The 14,591-nt window shown below is 38.5% G+C and overlaps 1 protein-coding gene across 1 annotated transcript; it reads right to left on the reverse strand.

The window, feature by feature from the left end:
• Positions 1 to 3,176: 3,176 nt before the first annotated feature.
• On the reverse strand, positions 3,177 to 13,686 carry LOC101955845 (synaptonemal complex protein 3). Its single transcript, XM_021720425.3, has 9 exons — positions 13,579 to 13,686; positions 12,001 to 12,148; positions 11,389 to 11,458; positions 11,189 to 11,223; positions 8,903 to 9,020; positions 7,564 to 7,663; positions 5,993 to 6,091; positions 3,610 to 3,714; positions 3,177 to 3,500 (listed from the first exon to the last, which is right to left on the reverse strand). Exons 2-9 carry the CDS (start codon positions 12,089 to 12,091, stop codon positions 3,447 to 3,449), a joined length of 672 nt encoding a protein of 223 aa, XP_021576100.1. The 5' UTR covers positions 12,092 to 12,148; positions 13,579 to 13,686; the 3' UTR covers positions 3,177 to 3,446.
• Positions 13,687 to 14,591: the final 905 nt, after the last annotated feature.

Below are 14,591 nucleotides of genomic sequence, written 5' to 3' on the forward strand. Positions count from 1 at the left end.
ATTTCAAGACAGCTTCTTTTATATTTTCACTTGATCAAGTTCACAATCCTACTGACCACATAGTAGTCCAAGAAGAAAGGTAGCAACCAAAGAAATCTGTGAGGGACTTTGTCAGAAGGCCTATGTACTTTCAAGTGAGCTTGTCTTTGAACATAAAACAGGAGAAAGTCCTGAAGATCCCATCATGTATATTTTTGTTATTCAGCTCTCATGGCCATTATCAGCATTTAGGTTCAAAGTAGAACAATCTATACATTAATGAGAAACATGACCAAAGAAATGCATTTCAATCCTGAGGATCAGAAGGTGAACCACTATAGACTGAGTAGCAATCTCAGTATATAAGAAATCAGAAAGTATCCTTCCCAGATCCTTGGGGTTTTTTTGCTGAAGGATTATATAACAATTCAGGACCTGAGGGATTTTAACCCTCTTGAGGGTTAAAATGTTCACCATGAATAGAAATGTGGGATCATAGTTCATGAGTGCAAGTCTTCTACTACTGCAAATGTTGACTGAGTCAAATGGTATTAGAAGACATAACTTTCTTGATATTAGTTATTTTAAAAGGTGATTATTATAGAACAAAATAAAGTATGTAAATTATTTAAGAACTACAATTTTAAAAAGGCTGACAACAAATTTTTTATAATTTGTACTTAGTAAAGAACAACTGTCTTACTGTTTCTGGGAGAAAAAAATAAGTATTTATATTTATTATATTAAAATGACTTCTTCCTGATGCTGAGTTAAAATTCCATCACAAAAATGAACAAAATACTCACATCCTTTTAAAATAATATTTTTAGTTGTAGATGAACACAATACCTTTATTTATTTATTTTTATGTGGTGCTGAGGATGGAACCCAGTGTCTTGCATGTGCCAGGCGAGTGCTCTACTGCTGAGCCACAACCCCAGCCCCTCACTCCCTTTAAAAAAATTGTAGTTGTAGATGGACAGAATGCCTTTATTTTATTTTTATGTGGTGCCAAGGATCAAACCCAGTGCCTCACACATGCTAAGCAAGTGCTCTGCCACTGAGCTATAGCCCCAGTCCTCACTCCTTTTTTTGAAATCTAAAATAGTGGCTATATCACAAGTGTCATGTAAGAAAACTAGTTACTGAAAAATATGGCAACCAACAGTATATTCTAATATAAATCATGGACTTCCAGTGAAAATAATGTCAGCGTTAACCTCATGGATTTTAACAACTGTGTCACTCTGGTGTACAATGTTGATGGTAAGGTTCTACAAGTATGGGACAGGAAGTACATGGGAAATGTTTGTACATTCCAAGTCATTTAGTATGAACCTGAAACTATTTGGAAAAAAATCTCATGTACACACACACACATTCTTATACACATCCCTCTAGTAATTTTTGATGGCAAAAAAATTCTTCCCTTTAGAATATCAACCAATGCTACTTTAAGTATGCCTTTACTCATTGTGATATTAAGGAGATGAACTAAATATCAACTATTATATTACATCCTGATACTTGCCTTTCTATTCTCAAATAAAATTAGATAGCTCTGTATGAATACCAGAAATATCACAAGACCTTTGTAATACCTACTTTCCATCTATAACTAATGAAAAAATGTCTCAAAGAATCTTACAAATTTGAAGTAGTGCTTAAGATTTATTTAGGGGTCCATGCTTTGACTTCAGAGGAAATTCCTTTATAAAAATGTAAAACATCGGAATTACATTCTCCTCATAATGTCAAATATTGGATCATGGTAGGGGACACACTTATTCCTATAAAAGTCATTGCAAGTTGGAAGAGTCTATATGGATTTTTTTTTTAAATGTGGAGGGGGCACAATAGTGCCTGCCTATAATTCTAATGACTGCAGTGACTGAGACAGCAGGATCCCAATGTTCAAGGCCAGCCCCATCAACTTAGCAAAAAGCTCTAAGGGGTGGGGATGTAGCTCAGTGATAAATAGCCCCTGGGTTAAATCTCCAGATACCGGCCACAAATATATAAAATCTTGGGAAGAAAGAGGGTATATCAGGGAAAATGAAAATAGAAAGCACATGGAAAAATGAGAGAAAGTCACTCCTTTCCTCTCAGTGGGCATAATTTTTTATTTTTGGTACAGGGAATTGAAACCAGGGGCAGTCTACCACTGTGCTACATTCCCAGTCATTTTTATTTTGAGAGTCAGCCTCCCTAAGTTGCCTAGGGTCTTGCCAGTTACTGAGGCTGGCTTCAAACTTGTGATCCTCTGTCTAAGTCTCTCAAGTCATTGAGATTACAGGCATGTGCTAGCATGCCCCATCCAATGAGAGTCATTTTGTTTTGAATGATTAATGAAAGCAACTTCAGTTACTCAACAAAAGAATAAATCTGACTTATTCACATTTTTCTTTTGTACCAGGAATTGAACCCAAGGGCACTTAACCACTGAGCCACATACACAGCCTTTTTTATATTTTATTTTGAGCAGACCCTTGGTAACTTGTTTAGGGCCTTGCTAAATTCCTTAAGCTAACTTTATACTTGTGATCCTCCTGCCTCAGCCTCCCAAGCACTGGGATTACAGGTTATTCATGTTTTTAAAATAAAATATTTCCAAATGAAATTTTTATGTTTCTAAATGTAAAAAGTGAATGAGAAAAGGACAGCTATGAGAATTAATGATTCAATTGCTTAAATGCATGTACATTTAAACTTCCACATGCTTGTTGAGTATTAAACTTCAGAAACAGAGCACTTTAGATCACTTTAAAAGAGATGTTTAAACCCCAAATAATTAAGTATAACTACATGTTAATAAAATACTTTTAATCAATTGTAAGACAAGTGTGATTTGAGGGTAGAGCAAAACCAAGTAAATGAAATTGGGACATCTTTGTGGAAATGCTACAACCATAAGCACAAAGTTCAGCGCTGACGTTTTTGTATCTTGTTCAGTTGACAGAATCATTCTTAGCAGTAATTCTTTCAAGAACACAGATGTAGTGTGTTTAATAATTTTATAAGACCATAGAGTTGATTTTCTTTTGAAATCATATTTGCATTGGAATTGGCTTTGTAAGCTAATGAATCAATACAAAGGAGTACACAGGTAAAATAGACTTTTGTCTTTTTTTCCTCAAGGAATAAATAATGTAAATCTCCATGTTTTGGGACTGATATTGATTCACTGAGGCCAAATATTAAAGTGAATAATCTTTATTAAAATGTACTTGCAAGCATTAGAGAAGAAGTCACCATTACTGCCAAAGGGCTAGAAGTTTGATATGTACAGCTTTGTAATTGCTGCTACTTACAAAACCGTTTAGGGTTCAATTGATAGTTAACAGAGTGAACATCTTGTGTTTAACAAAATGACAAACATGTACTGCATTATATTAGAATGTCTATTATTGTAGCTAATGTTATATTTAACTTAGGTAACTTAGGTTTGAGTTTTTTCTTCAGAGCCATCAGTATAACAGAGAATGAAGAGACTTTTCAACAACTGCCACCTCTTGCTGTTGCTGTTTCAAAAAAGGAAATTTAGATAGCTGTTATATATATTTCTATATGGAAAATATTCCAAGGTTTATATCAATTCTTGGTTTTTGATATTAAATACAAGCTACTTACAATCTCCCTAAGAATTTTTTCCTGCAACTCAGCCATTTCTTTTTTCACTTTACTTTGTTCACCAATAACAAGACTTTCATGATACTCCTCTAGGTCTTTGATACTCTAAAACAAAAAAAGTCAACTTCAGTTAGAAGGTTCCACTTCTTATTTTATATTACAAATGTGTAAATTAAATTTCAAAAGTAACAACTTTTGATATTCAGAGTTTGCTATTAATTCAAACTGAAATTATAATTAATATATGCAGATATAAATATCCCCTTAACATTTTTTTCCTTTTTTTTTCATTTTTTTTTATTGATTGTTCAAAACATTACAGAGCTCATGATATATCATCTTTCATACATTTGACTCAATTGGGTTTTGAACTCCCCAAATACATATTGCAGACTCACTTCTGTTACATACTCACATTTTTACATAATGGCATATTAGTGACTGTTGTGCCGAGGACTAACCCTATGGCTTCAACATGGTAGGTTTGTACTCACACTGAGCTGCTTCACGGGCCCCAAGAAATTTTTTAAATGTCAGATCTGAGTGGAAGAATATTTATATGAGAGGAACAACAATCACGAACTTAGTTTACAAAAACGGGTTGGTGAACAGTTGTCAACATGGAACAGACATAGAAAGAGACTGGTAGACCTTCATTATGAAATGCCACACTTCTTAACAGGGTAATGACTCATTTGTTATCACTAACAGTTCAAGCAACATGATTTCCTTAGAATAAAACAGGCTATCATATGACCCTTCTAAATCTTTATCATTCATTCAATAGTGACATCCAGTACACTATGGAAAAAGTACTGAGTTACATGCTGTGGAAGAATTATGACTACAATCTCTTCTGTATTCATATATATGAGCAAACATTTAAACAGAAAAAATATAAAAACTTTAAAATAGGTATGGAAGAAGAATTTATTGGGGTATGTAGCTGACAAGCGAGGTTCAGTGAGATTTAGAGGGCAAAATAATAAAATGTCAATAGGTAAAGAAAAGAAGTTAAAAATACCGTAGGGGAAGAACATAAGCAAAATGAGGAAATGTAATGGTGAGTTCCTGCACATGGAAGAGGGTATCTGAATAACAGAATTAAGAAGGGGAAGCCCTTGATAGTTTTAGAAGAAGGAAGGGCCATGTTTTAGGAAGATGATACTACAAAATCTTGAAGGATGGATCGAGAAGAGAGAACTCAGAAAAACAGTATTTAATATTACAGGCAAGGAATAATGAAGTCCTGAACTAGGGCAGCAACAGCAGAAATTAAAGCAATAAAAGGTCCGCTAGCATGGGCCAGGCTCTGGGTTCAATCCCCAGCATAGGAAAAAAAAAAAAGTTACCACAGCAGGGGTAAGACTACAGGACCTACTGATAACTGGATGGGAAGGATAATTAAATTCAGGAGGCTAAATAATAAAGTTCCTACCATAACTAGTAACATTTATCAATAACGTTTAGAAGAAAACTTTTCGATTTACTTCTTCATACCAACTTGTTAATGGTTCTAAGGGAACATTAGAGCTGCATGTTGTCAACTTGCAAGCTCTTTCTAAATAAGTGCTTTTTATACAGATGACTCTGTAGATACTGAAAGAATTTTTAGAATAATTTAATTATTTACTGAAACACTTCAATTAGTTAAGAGTGACATTTTAATGTACATCTTAAAGAGACTATTAAAAAGAACCCTCCCAAAGGATTTTTAACTCCTAAATAATATGCATCTACATGAATAAGAGGTCAATGTTATTGAGGAAAATTAGCTGATGTGCAAATATGACAGAAGAACATTCTCAATTCACAAAGGATTAATCTTCCACCTGTTTTTTCATCCTGGTAATCATAAGTTGGAACATAAAACCATTCTTACTCATTAATAATTCTATAGGTAAATATACCATAGAACACTTATGAACTACACTAGAAAATGAAAGAGTTACTGAGTAGTTATATTTGCCTACTTCCTATTTAATGAAAGCTGTCCATAGAAGACAAGTAAAAGAAAAGTAGAAATGATTTATCGACTTGCTGCTCTTCACTACATATTATCAATTTGAACATAAAAACATCATTATAGTGTTAATAAAGCATCAATGTTATATACAAAATGTATATTTCTAGGTAAAATTCCCAACTTTACTTCTGTTTTAAATAACTCTCACAACTATTAATGGTTTCTAAAATTAAAAGTTCATGTAAAAATTATGGTAATTCTAGAAAAATAAATTTGAGATAGAGTATGATTAACAATTTTTAACACATAATCAAGCTGCTTCACCACAAATTCAGAAAGAACCAATCAGTCTTGTAATTCTACATATATATTGTATTTGATGAGAATGTATTGTTTACCAAGTACAACACAACAGACCTTTAGCAATTGCTCGTACAAATTTTTAATTTCTTTAACTTTCTCACGCTGAATAATTCTAGATTGAAGAAAAAGCTTTCTTTGCTCTTGAAACATATTCTAAAAAGATAAAATGAAAAGTGATAAAATTTGAATAAATTTTAACATTTAAAAAAACAAATCTATAAATCTTAGTTGAAAGAAATACACTTTAAATTAATAACTGTTAATTTGTTTTAATGTTTATATCCAATTTTAAATAATTGCATTTCAACTCCAATAAACCCAAACAAAATAATACAATCATCCTTTGTATCACTCATTGAATAGGACATTTTATTACCAATATTCAAATAAATGTATTAATTATTGATTTCAAATTCAACAGATGACACTTCTAATAATGTTTACCACAAGCAGACAGAATCTAAAGTCCTACCTAGCAGAAATTAAGTAGGGAATATTTCTTCTTATCCAATATTCAAAAACAATACTAATTCCTGCTCATTTCAATATACACAGGGCTGGAACTTCCAGTGATGCAAGCCTCTCTATTCCTTGACCCACTCTCCAACAATAATTTCATACTGTTCCCTACTTGCCACTCCCAGAGTCAAACTCTAGATTTTTCATGCTCAATAACTGCAGAATCTACATAATACAATCAATAGCAAAGATATATAGGAAATTTATATTAAAACACTGTTCTGAAGCATTTTAAACTAACTCATCAAAAAAGAACTCATTTACTATTCAAAACAACTTTGTGAGGTAGATACTCTTAGTGTGTCCTCTTTCACTAAAAAGAAAACAGAGCACAGATATAAATAATTTGCTGGTGGTTTCACAGTGAGCAGCTAGCTGAAATACTTTTAGATCCCAAACAGTCTGATTCCAGAGTCCAGGCTCCTGACCACTGTACTGCACCATATCTCCATTTTTACAATGTTCAGCCATTACTTCCCTACCTTTGTAAGTCACTCTCTTCAATATTGTGGCTCAGTAGCCTTAAAAGACCTAAATTCCCTCGAATGGAGCACTTTTCACTGTCTAATATGCTGTCCCCATGTCCTCCCTTTTCTCAGTCCCAGATGACATTCCATAGTCAGTCATCAGACACCTATTATTGCCTATACACTGTGACCCCTTCTCCCTTCATCAATGTACTTGGATAAACCCAAACCTCTCCAATCCAACTCTCTACATGTTCTGCCAAGCCAAGTTGCCTGCTCCCGCTGTAAAGTCATGATCACTATGTTAAGAACTTAAGTTGAACCCTATCGCCTCTTGGCATTTCTGTTTCCCTTGTCTGTCCACAGAACCACTCTCGAGAAACAATTCCCTGCCTTCTCTTTTGTCCTGAAAGCAGCATCTGCTCCCCATCCTTAGTCCCAGATGATGACCTCACCACTTCTCTGAAGAAACACAAGCAATCCCAACAGGAAGTCCTGTCTCCCATCACCACATCTTCCACCCACCTTTGCCCAGCTAGCCTTAAGTCCTCTATCTTCTCTCCTGAATTTTTGCATGAAGTGTTGCTACTTGAGATTTTGATATAATAGATTAATCATAAAGCTAAGCCTGATACCAACAGCTAGTTTTTCTTCTTGCTCCTCAGCTTTCTGTACTTCTATGTCCCACTGTTGAAACAAAGGCAGAAATTGCTGAGAATATTTGTAATGAAGATTCTGCCTGTAAAACATAATAATGAACATGGTCATACTGCATAAACGTATGAAAAATATATTAAAAACAAAAGTGATTGACATAATTTCACATAATTTATATCATGAAAGGAAAATAAAAGTAGCTGGGCTGGGGATGTGGCTCAAGCGGTAGCGAGCTCGCCTGGCATGCATTCGGCCTGGGTTCGATCCTCAGCACCACATACCAACAAAGATGTTGTGTCCGCCGAGAACTAAAAAATAAATATTAAAAATTCTCTCTCTATATCCTCTCTCTATCTTTTTAAAAAAAAGTAGCTAAAATCTTCTCATGAGAAAGAGAAAAGCAAAATGATTTACTCTCATTATAAAAATATTTATTCCTAAGTGACTATTAGAGAAGCTAGTTCACCTGCTTAACAGTTTGAAAACTGAGGACTGCAGTATAAATTTTCCACAAATACTTAATTGATATAAAAGCAGTTTAATTTTCAATTCCTCTTACTAAATAACATAGATTCTGGCATTAGAAGTTAGATTTAATGTGGATAACATATCCATTCACTGTGTAACACTTCCAGACAGGAATATTTCTCTTAACTATTTCTCCATATTGCCACAATTAATTTTGCAAAAAGAGCAGAGAATGAAATTCAGCTAAAAACATAAATTATTTGCAATATGAACTACCTTTTCTATATAACTGAATACTGTTAACACTCACAGGATTGATAATTGGACATTTGTCTTATATTCAGTTAACATATTATAATAAATGTATATAAATCAACTTTATAGGGAAAATATTATTATCTCAAAGGCAAAAGAGGTAATCTTATTGTCTTCTAGGTAATATACTTCAGTACTTGTGAAACTAAGGTTCAAAAATTATCTGTTTAGAGAAAAATCAAGCAAAATACTTTGTCATATCAGGGATTGAACCCAGAGGCCCTCTACCACTGAGCTACACCCCTGCCCTTTTTATTTTAAGACAGAGTCTTAATAAATTTCTCAGGCTGGCCTTGAAGTTTCAATCCTTCTGCCTCAGTCTCCCAATTTTCTGGGATTATAGGTGTGTGCTACCATACCCAGCTACAAAACACATTTTTAATTGGAGATTCTAATAAATGCAAGGTGATAATTGGAGTGCAAAGATTTATGCATGAATAGTTATATATATACACACACACACATATATATATGTATGCATATATGTATATACACACACACACATACCAGTATTGTGATTCCAAAAACAAAACTTTACCTTTGCTCTTGTTGTATTTTGCGAATATGCTCAATATTTTCATTAATAATTTTGAGAGAAGCATCTGTATTCATTTCAAACCGTTTTCTTCTAGCAAGAAGAGCTTGTGTGATGTCAGCTAAATATAAAATAAATTTTCACTAAGTGGCTATTGAAAATTACTTTTGCTCCCATATATTCGTACCCATATGGGAAATATTGATTCAGTAATATTGGAAAGACATTTAAAATTTATAAAACAGATATCATTTAAAAGCAAGATTTGCTCACTTATATTCTATGAACACATTTAGGTAATAGTAATACAATTCTCATTTATCAAACTGCAGGTCACCTTTTAAATTAGATAAAAATTTTAATAGTCAAAATAATTTATATTTTTAAAAAATGTATACAAAGAAGCATAAAAAAGAATTTAATTTCCTCTTGAGAAGCAGTTAATGAGTCAAATTTTATAATTTATTAAATGTCCTCTAATTCAAAGGACACTCCTACGATGGAATATTGTTAGAGTTCATTTCATAAAATACATAAAAGTACTTTATTTAAAAAGTCTATCAAAGAGAGAGAAATAAATATACTGTAATAAAAATAAATATTTATAAATCATGCAGTGGGTGATGCTTTTAACTATATTTTACTAAGAGGCAGTATTCATGGTCATAAGAATACCAGGTTTACATAAAGTAAATAAATATACATAAGAGCACTTTTTAAATATTTTCATGGATGTTGTAAAAGATGTTTATTTGTAACTGCAGTGTTTCTCATAAAATATTACTACTAGAAAGTAATACAATACTAAGGATATGACTTCACATCAAGATCTACTACCAATAGCTATTTATCAATACTCATGGTGTCCATCTATAACAATTAATTGCACACCTCACAATACAAGCATTTTCAGCACCAAATAAACCAAAGCTTTCAAAACATAATCCTTTGTATGAATTATCTCTATAGCAGAGCCAAAAGTTGATAAATACGCTGTTAACATTATAGACTTTACAGTATATAGAAATAAAAGAAATTTATTCAGTTTGTTTGTTTGCTTGTTTATTTATGGTACTGGGGATTGCCCAGGGTTGTTTTACTACTGAGTTACATCCCCAGTCCTTTTTTTAAATCTTATTTTGAAACTGGATCTCACTAAGTTGATGAGGCTGGACTTGAAGTTGCCATATTCCTACCTTGGCTACCTGAGTTGCTGGGATCATAAACCTGTGCCAACACATCTAAAACAGTGTGGCTGACAATTAACAAGCAAATGGAAAAATTGTGAGTTTTTGGATACAATCATACATTTCTCATTAGATATAAAAGTTGTCTTCAATTTTCTGCTGGGCGTGGTAGCATATACCTGTATTCCTAGAGGCTCAGGAGGCTGAGACAGGAAGATTGCAAGTTCAAAGCCAGCCTCAGTAACTTAGTGAGGCCCTAAGCAACTCAGTGAGACTCTGTCTTTAAATAAAATACAAAAAAGGCCTGGGGAGGTGACTCAGTGGTTAAGCACCCCTGAGTTCAATACCTGGTACCAAACAAACAAAAAAAAGTAGTCTTCAATTTTCTTTTTTTTTTTCTTTTTTTTTTTTTAAATGTTACTAGGTCTCTTTATTTTAAACAAACTTTAAGAAGTTATTTTTTCCATAGCTAATTTTTAAATGATTAAACCTCACTGGTTACAATATATTCAATTAAAAAGTAAAGGTGATTTTCTGAAATATGGAAAAGTAAATAAACATATATGATAAATATTCTTGAGTACTATTTAGAAACATTAAATAGTTCTTTACTTCTTATTTTATTTTTTTAATTTTTATTGTTGGTTGTTCAAAACATTACATAGTTCTTGATATATCATATTTCACATTTTTATTCAAGTGGGTTATGAACTCCCATTTTTACCCTGTATACAGATTGCAGAATCACATCGGTTACACATCCACTGATTTACATATTGCCATACTAGTGTCTGTTGTATTCTGTTGCCTTTCCTATCCTCTACTATCCCCCCTCCTCTCCCCTCCCCTAGTCTTCAATTTTCTACTACATGATTCCTTAAAGTAAAAATACTAACAGCTATTTCAGAGGAACTCTTAAGCATTGGTGCTCCAAAGATAAAAACTTCAGAAAGTCATAAAATTAAATTAAATACATAAAATTCTGTATACGAGAAAAAAGACTTTGGGCAGAGTCCTGTAGGCCAGTGTTTAGTAAATCCTACACTAACAATTGTACGGTTGAACACAATTTTTTTAAGTAAAAATATCTTCCAAAACATACCTCCAACTTCCTGTAACATCTTTTGTACATCCTCCCTATAAAAAAATGACAGGAAATTTTTAAGTGAGGCAAAACACTGTTACTATGGAAGAAGTTCCCTAGGCACTTAAGGTCAGCTAGGTGCTGTGTGAGCAAAAGGCAGACTTTTCTGAAATCACACTATGTGGCACAGCAGGTTAAAACTGCTTTAAACACATTACCCCACGGCTTGCTCATGTCGTCCAGTGAGAGAATTATCTTCCCCACTGTCATCAAGTCCTGAACTGGTTGCTGCATAGAAAAGAGAAAGGAAAGTTGTTTTTCAAACAAGTGTGCTATTTGATCCACTCTTTGCAGAGATATCCTCTCCCTTGTGCAATTTCCCTAGCTCTTCAGGCCAAGGAAAAGTTCCTGAAGCAGACAGACAGACAGAGGTGGAATCCTTTAGGTGTAGGCCAGAATAAATTAGGTCAGGGCCTGAAGCCATTGGAAGGAGGCATCTGTACCAGGGCCAAAGTCAGGGTAAAGTATGTCCTGCATCTGGGACAGGTAGGAAGTGAGGGCTACCAGGGGTCCAGAGGAGCATGAACCAGAAACCAGAAGCCCAGAAGGTGCTACTCGGCGCTGAAAACATGGGGCAGCCCCAAACCAGGACCAGGAACTCCAGCAGCCCACGTGCTTCATGGGCCCGACAGGATAAGAGGGGGACCCTGGGAACCTGGGATGCCTAGAGCAGAGCCTCCCCACTGGAGGGACCCCTGGGACAGGAGCATTTTTCATCTGGGCACACAAAGACACTGCAGGGACCCCCCCGGGACAGGAGCGTTTTTCACCTGGGCACACAAAGTCATAGACGGACAGGTCCTGAGGCTCCACCTGGGCCTTGGCAGCTCTCCCCAAGCTCTTCCTTGCCGTGGGTGCCATGGCTACTGCTGCCTCGCGTTGCACAGGAGCCCAGAAGCTTGAGAGGGCAGGGATGCACTAAAGAAGGTGGGAGGTATCAGAGGAGAAGCAGGGCGCGGGACTTTGTGGTTGTAGATTGGTGTGGCTTCATGCGTGCCCTGGAGCCAGCAGGGACAGGAAGGATGGATCCAGGGTTGAGTCCCGCCCAGTCCAATACTGTCCCTGTGTATGTGTGCTGGAGCCAGAGGGGACAGGAAGGATGGGGCCTCGCCATGATCAAGTCCCACCTGCCCTGCCCAGTCCCATCCCACTGCAGGAGGGCTGGAGTCCTAGGGGAAGGGAAGGATGGAGGGGACGGGAAAATGTTGTCAGGGTCAACTCCCTCCCCCACCGATGACACTAGGCCAGGGTCTAATCACGTCCAGTCCTGTTCCCTTTCCAGTCCTGTTCTGCTGCAGGAGGGCTAGAACCCCAGGGGATGGGAAGGATGGCCTCAGGGTAGACTCCCACCCTGTTCCAGTGTGGCCCCATCCAGTCCCACCCCACTGGAACTCAGGGGATAGGAAGGATGGCCCTAGGGTCGAGCCCTGTCCTGTCCAATCCCAGTCCCGCTGGAACCTGAGGGGACATGGGAAGGATGGACCCAGGGTCGAGCCCTGCCCCGCCCCTCAGGAACACTAGGAGAAGGGAAGGATGGTCCCATGGTCGAGCCCTGCCCATTCCTGTCCCTCTGGAATATTAGAAGGGAAGAATGGCCCCAGGGTGGAGCCCCGCCCTACCCTGCCCCACCCAGCCAGAACTTGAGGGATCCGGGAGAATGGCCCCAAGGTGAGTCCCCCCTGTCCCCGTCCAGTCCAGTCCTAGTCCTGCTGAAACCCTAGGGAAAGGGAAGGATGGCCCCAGAGTCTAGTCCTGCCCCACCCTGTCCCATCCTGTCCCACCCAACCCGTCCAGTCCCGTCCAGCTACACAAGGGCCCCAATTGCCCCGCGCCCCTCCAACCCTCCGCCTCAGGCGCCTCTGCGGGATCTCGCTGCTCAGGTCCCCAGATGACCCCGGCTGGTGGCCACTGGGGAGGACAGACCCAAGGGCAGATGGTGGCCACGCGACCCACTAAATGACTCCTCAGTAAGTTCCGTGGGAAGGGACCCCTCTGCCTGCACCAGTCTGGCACACCGAGGGAGGACACAGCCCCTCTCTGTTCTCTCCCTTGGGAAAGCCTCAGGGTCGCCTCAGGGGCCCGCGTGTCCCCTGATGAGGGCGGCCCAGCACCAGGGACAGCGCGGGCGGATCCTCCCCGCCAGGCCTCCAGCATCGCGGAGACCCTCCCGCCGCCATCAGGGCCCTTCCCTTCCAGACGCGCGCTCAGGGGCCTCTCTCACCTGAGGCCCTGGCGACACCCGGGATGTCACCTCACACCTTTGTCCCTACCTTCTGAGAGCCCCACACCATTGGCCCCCCGCGGAACCACACACCGATCCCACCTCCCCAGGCCTGGTGGCGCCTCACCTCAGGGTCCGCGATCTTTACCCCTCACCCAGCTGGGCGACCCGCAACCCTGAAGATCTTCTCAGGGCCTTGGCGTCCACCTAGTGGCAGCAGCCAGCCTGTTGTGGGTAGATGCCTCACTCGCTGATTGGCTGGCGCAGTGCGCCTGCGGGAGGCGGGCTCAATCAGAGCCACGCCCCCTGCAGCTCCTCCACCCGCCACCGAGGGAGAGGGCGGCACTGCCATGGGCTGAGGGCCCTGGGGCCCTGGGGCACCAAGCCTTGGCAACACCTAGTCACGCTCCTGACCCCATGAGGACAGGACATCGAATGGATGGCAGTGAGCCCTGCACCTCATGCGGGAAGGACGGGCCAGTGGACAGCACTGCCGTCTCCCTAAGCTGCCTTACCCGCACAGGAGGCGTCTTCGCCATGACTGTGGTGTCTTGGCCTCCCTTTCCCTGTTCTAGGAAGTTGGGGTATGCATGCTGGATGGAACCTGAATACTTAGGCAGCATAGCCATCCTTGGAGCTACTTTGTGGCATCACTATTGATGCTATTGTGTTGCACATGCTCTTCGGACACTTCTGCTTTTGTTCAACATTGGTTCCCCACCAGACTATTGCACAACCATATTGTGCCCTGCAGCCGCTACCCTTGTGTTGCCTGTTCTGGCATGTGCCATTGTGGGTACCTCAGGGCTCTTCAGCCCCTTTCTTGTTAGTATACTGCTGGGCAGGGCTCCTGAGTTGTTGCTGTTATTTAAATTAAGTATTGTTTTTCTTTTTTATATTTATTTATTTATTTTTAATTATAGTTGGACACAATACCTTATTAAGTTTATTTATTTTTATGTGGTGCTGAGGATCGAACCCAGGGCCCTGCACATGCAAGGTGAGTGCTCTACTGCTGAGCCACAAACCCAGTCCCTAAGTATTGTTTTTCAGTAGGTATAGGATGCAGTTTGTAAGATGAAAATGTTCTTGATATCTAAAGTACAGCACTTTCTGTAATTAATCCTGTATTGTACACTT

The sequence above is a fragment of the Ictidomys tridecemlineatus genome, chromosome X (assembly GCF_052094955.1).
Source record: "Ictidomys tridecemlineatus isolate mIctTri1 chromosome X, mIctTri1.hap1, whole genome shotgun sequence".
Taxonomy (NCBI): Eukaryota; Metazoa; Chordata; class Mammalia; order Rodentia; family Sciuridae; genus Ictidomys; species Ictidomys tridecemlineatus.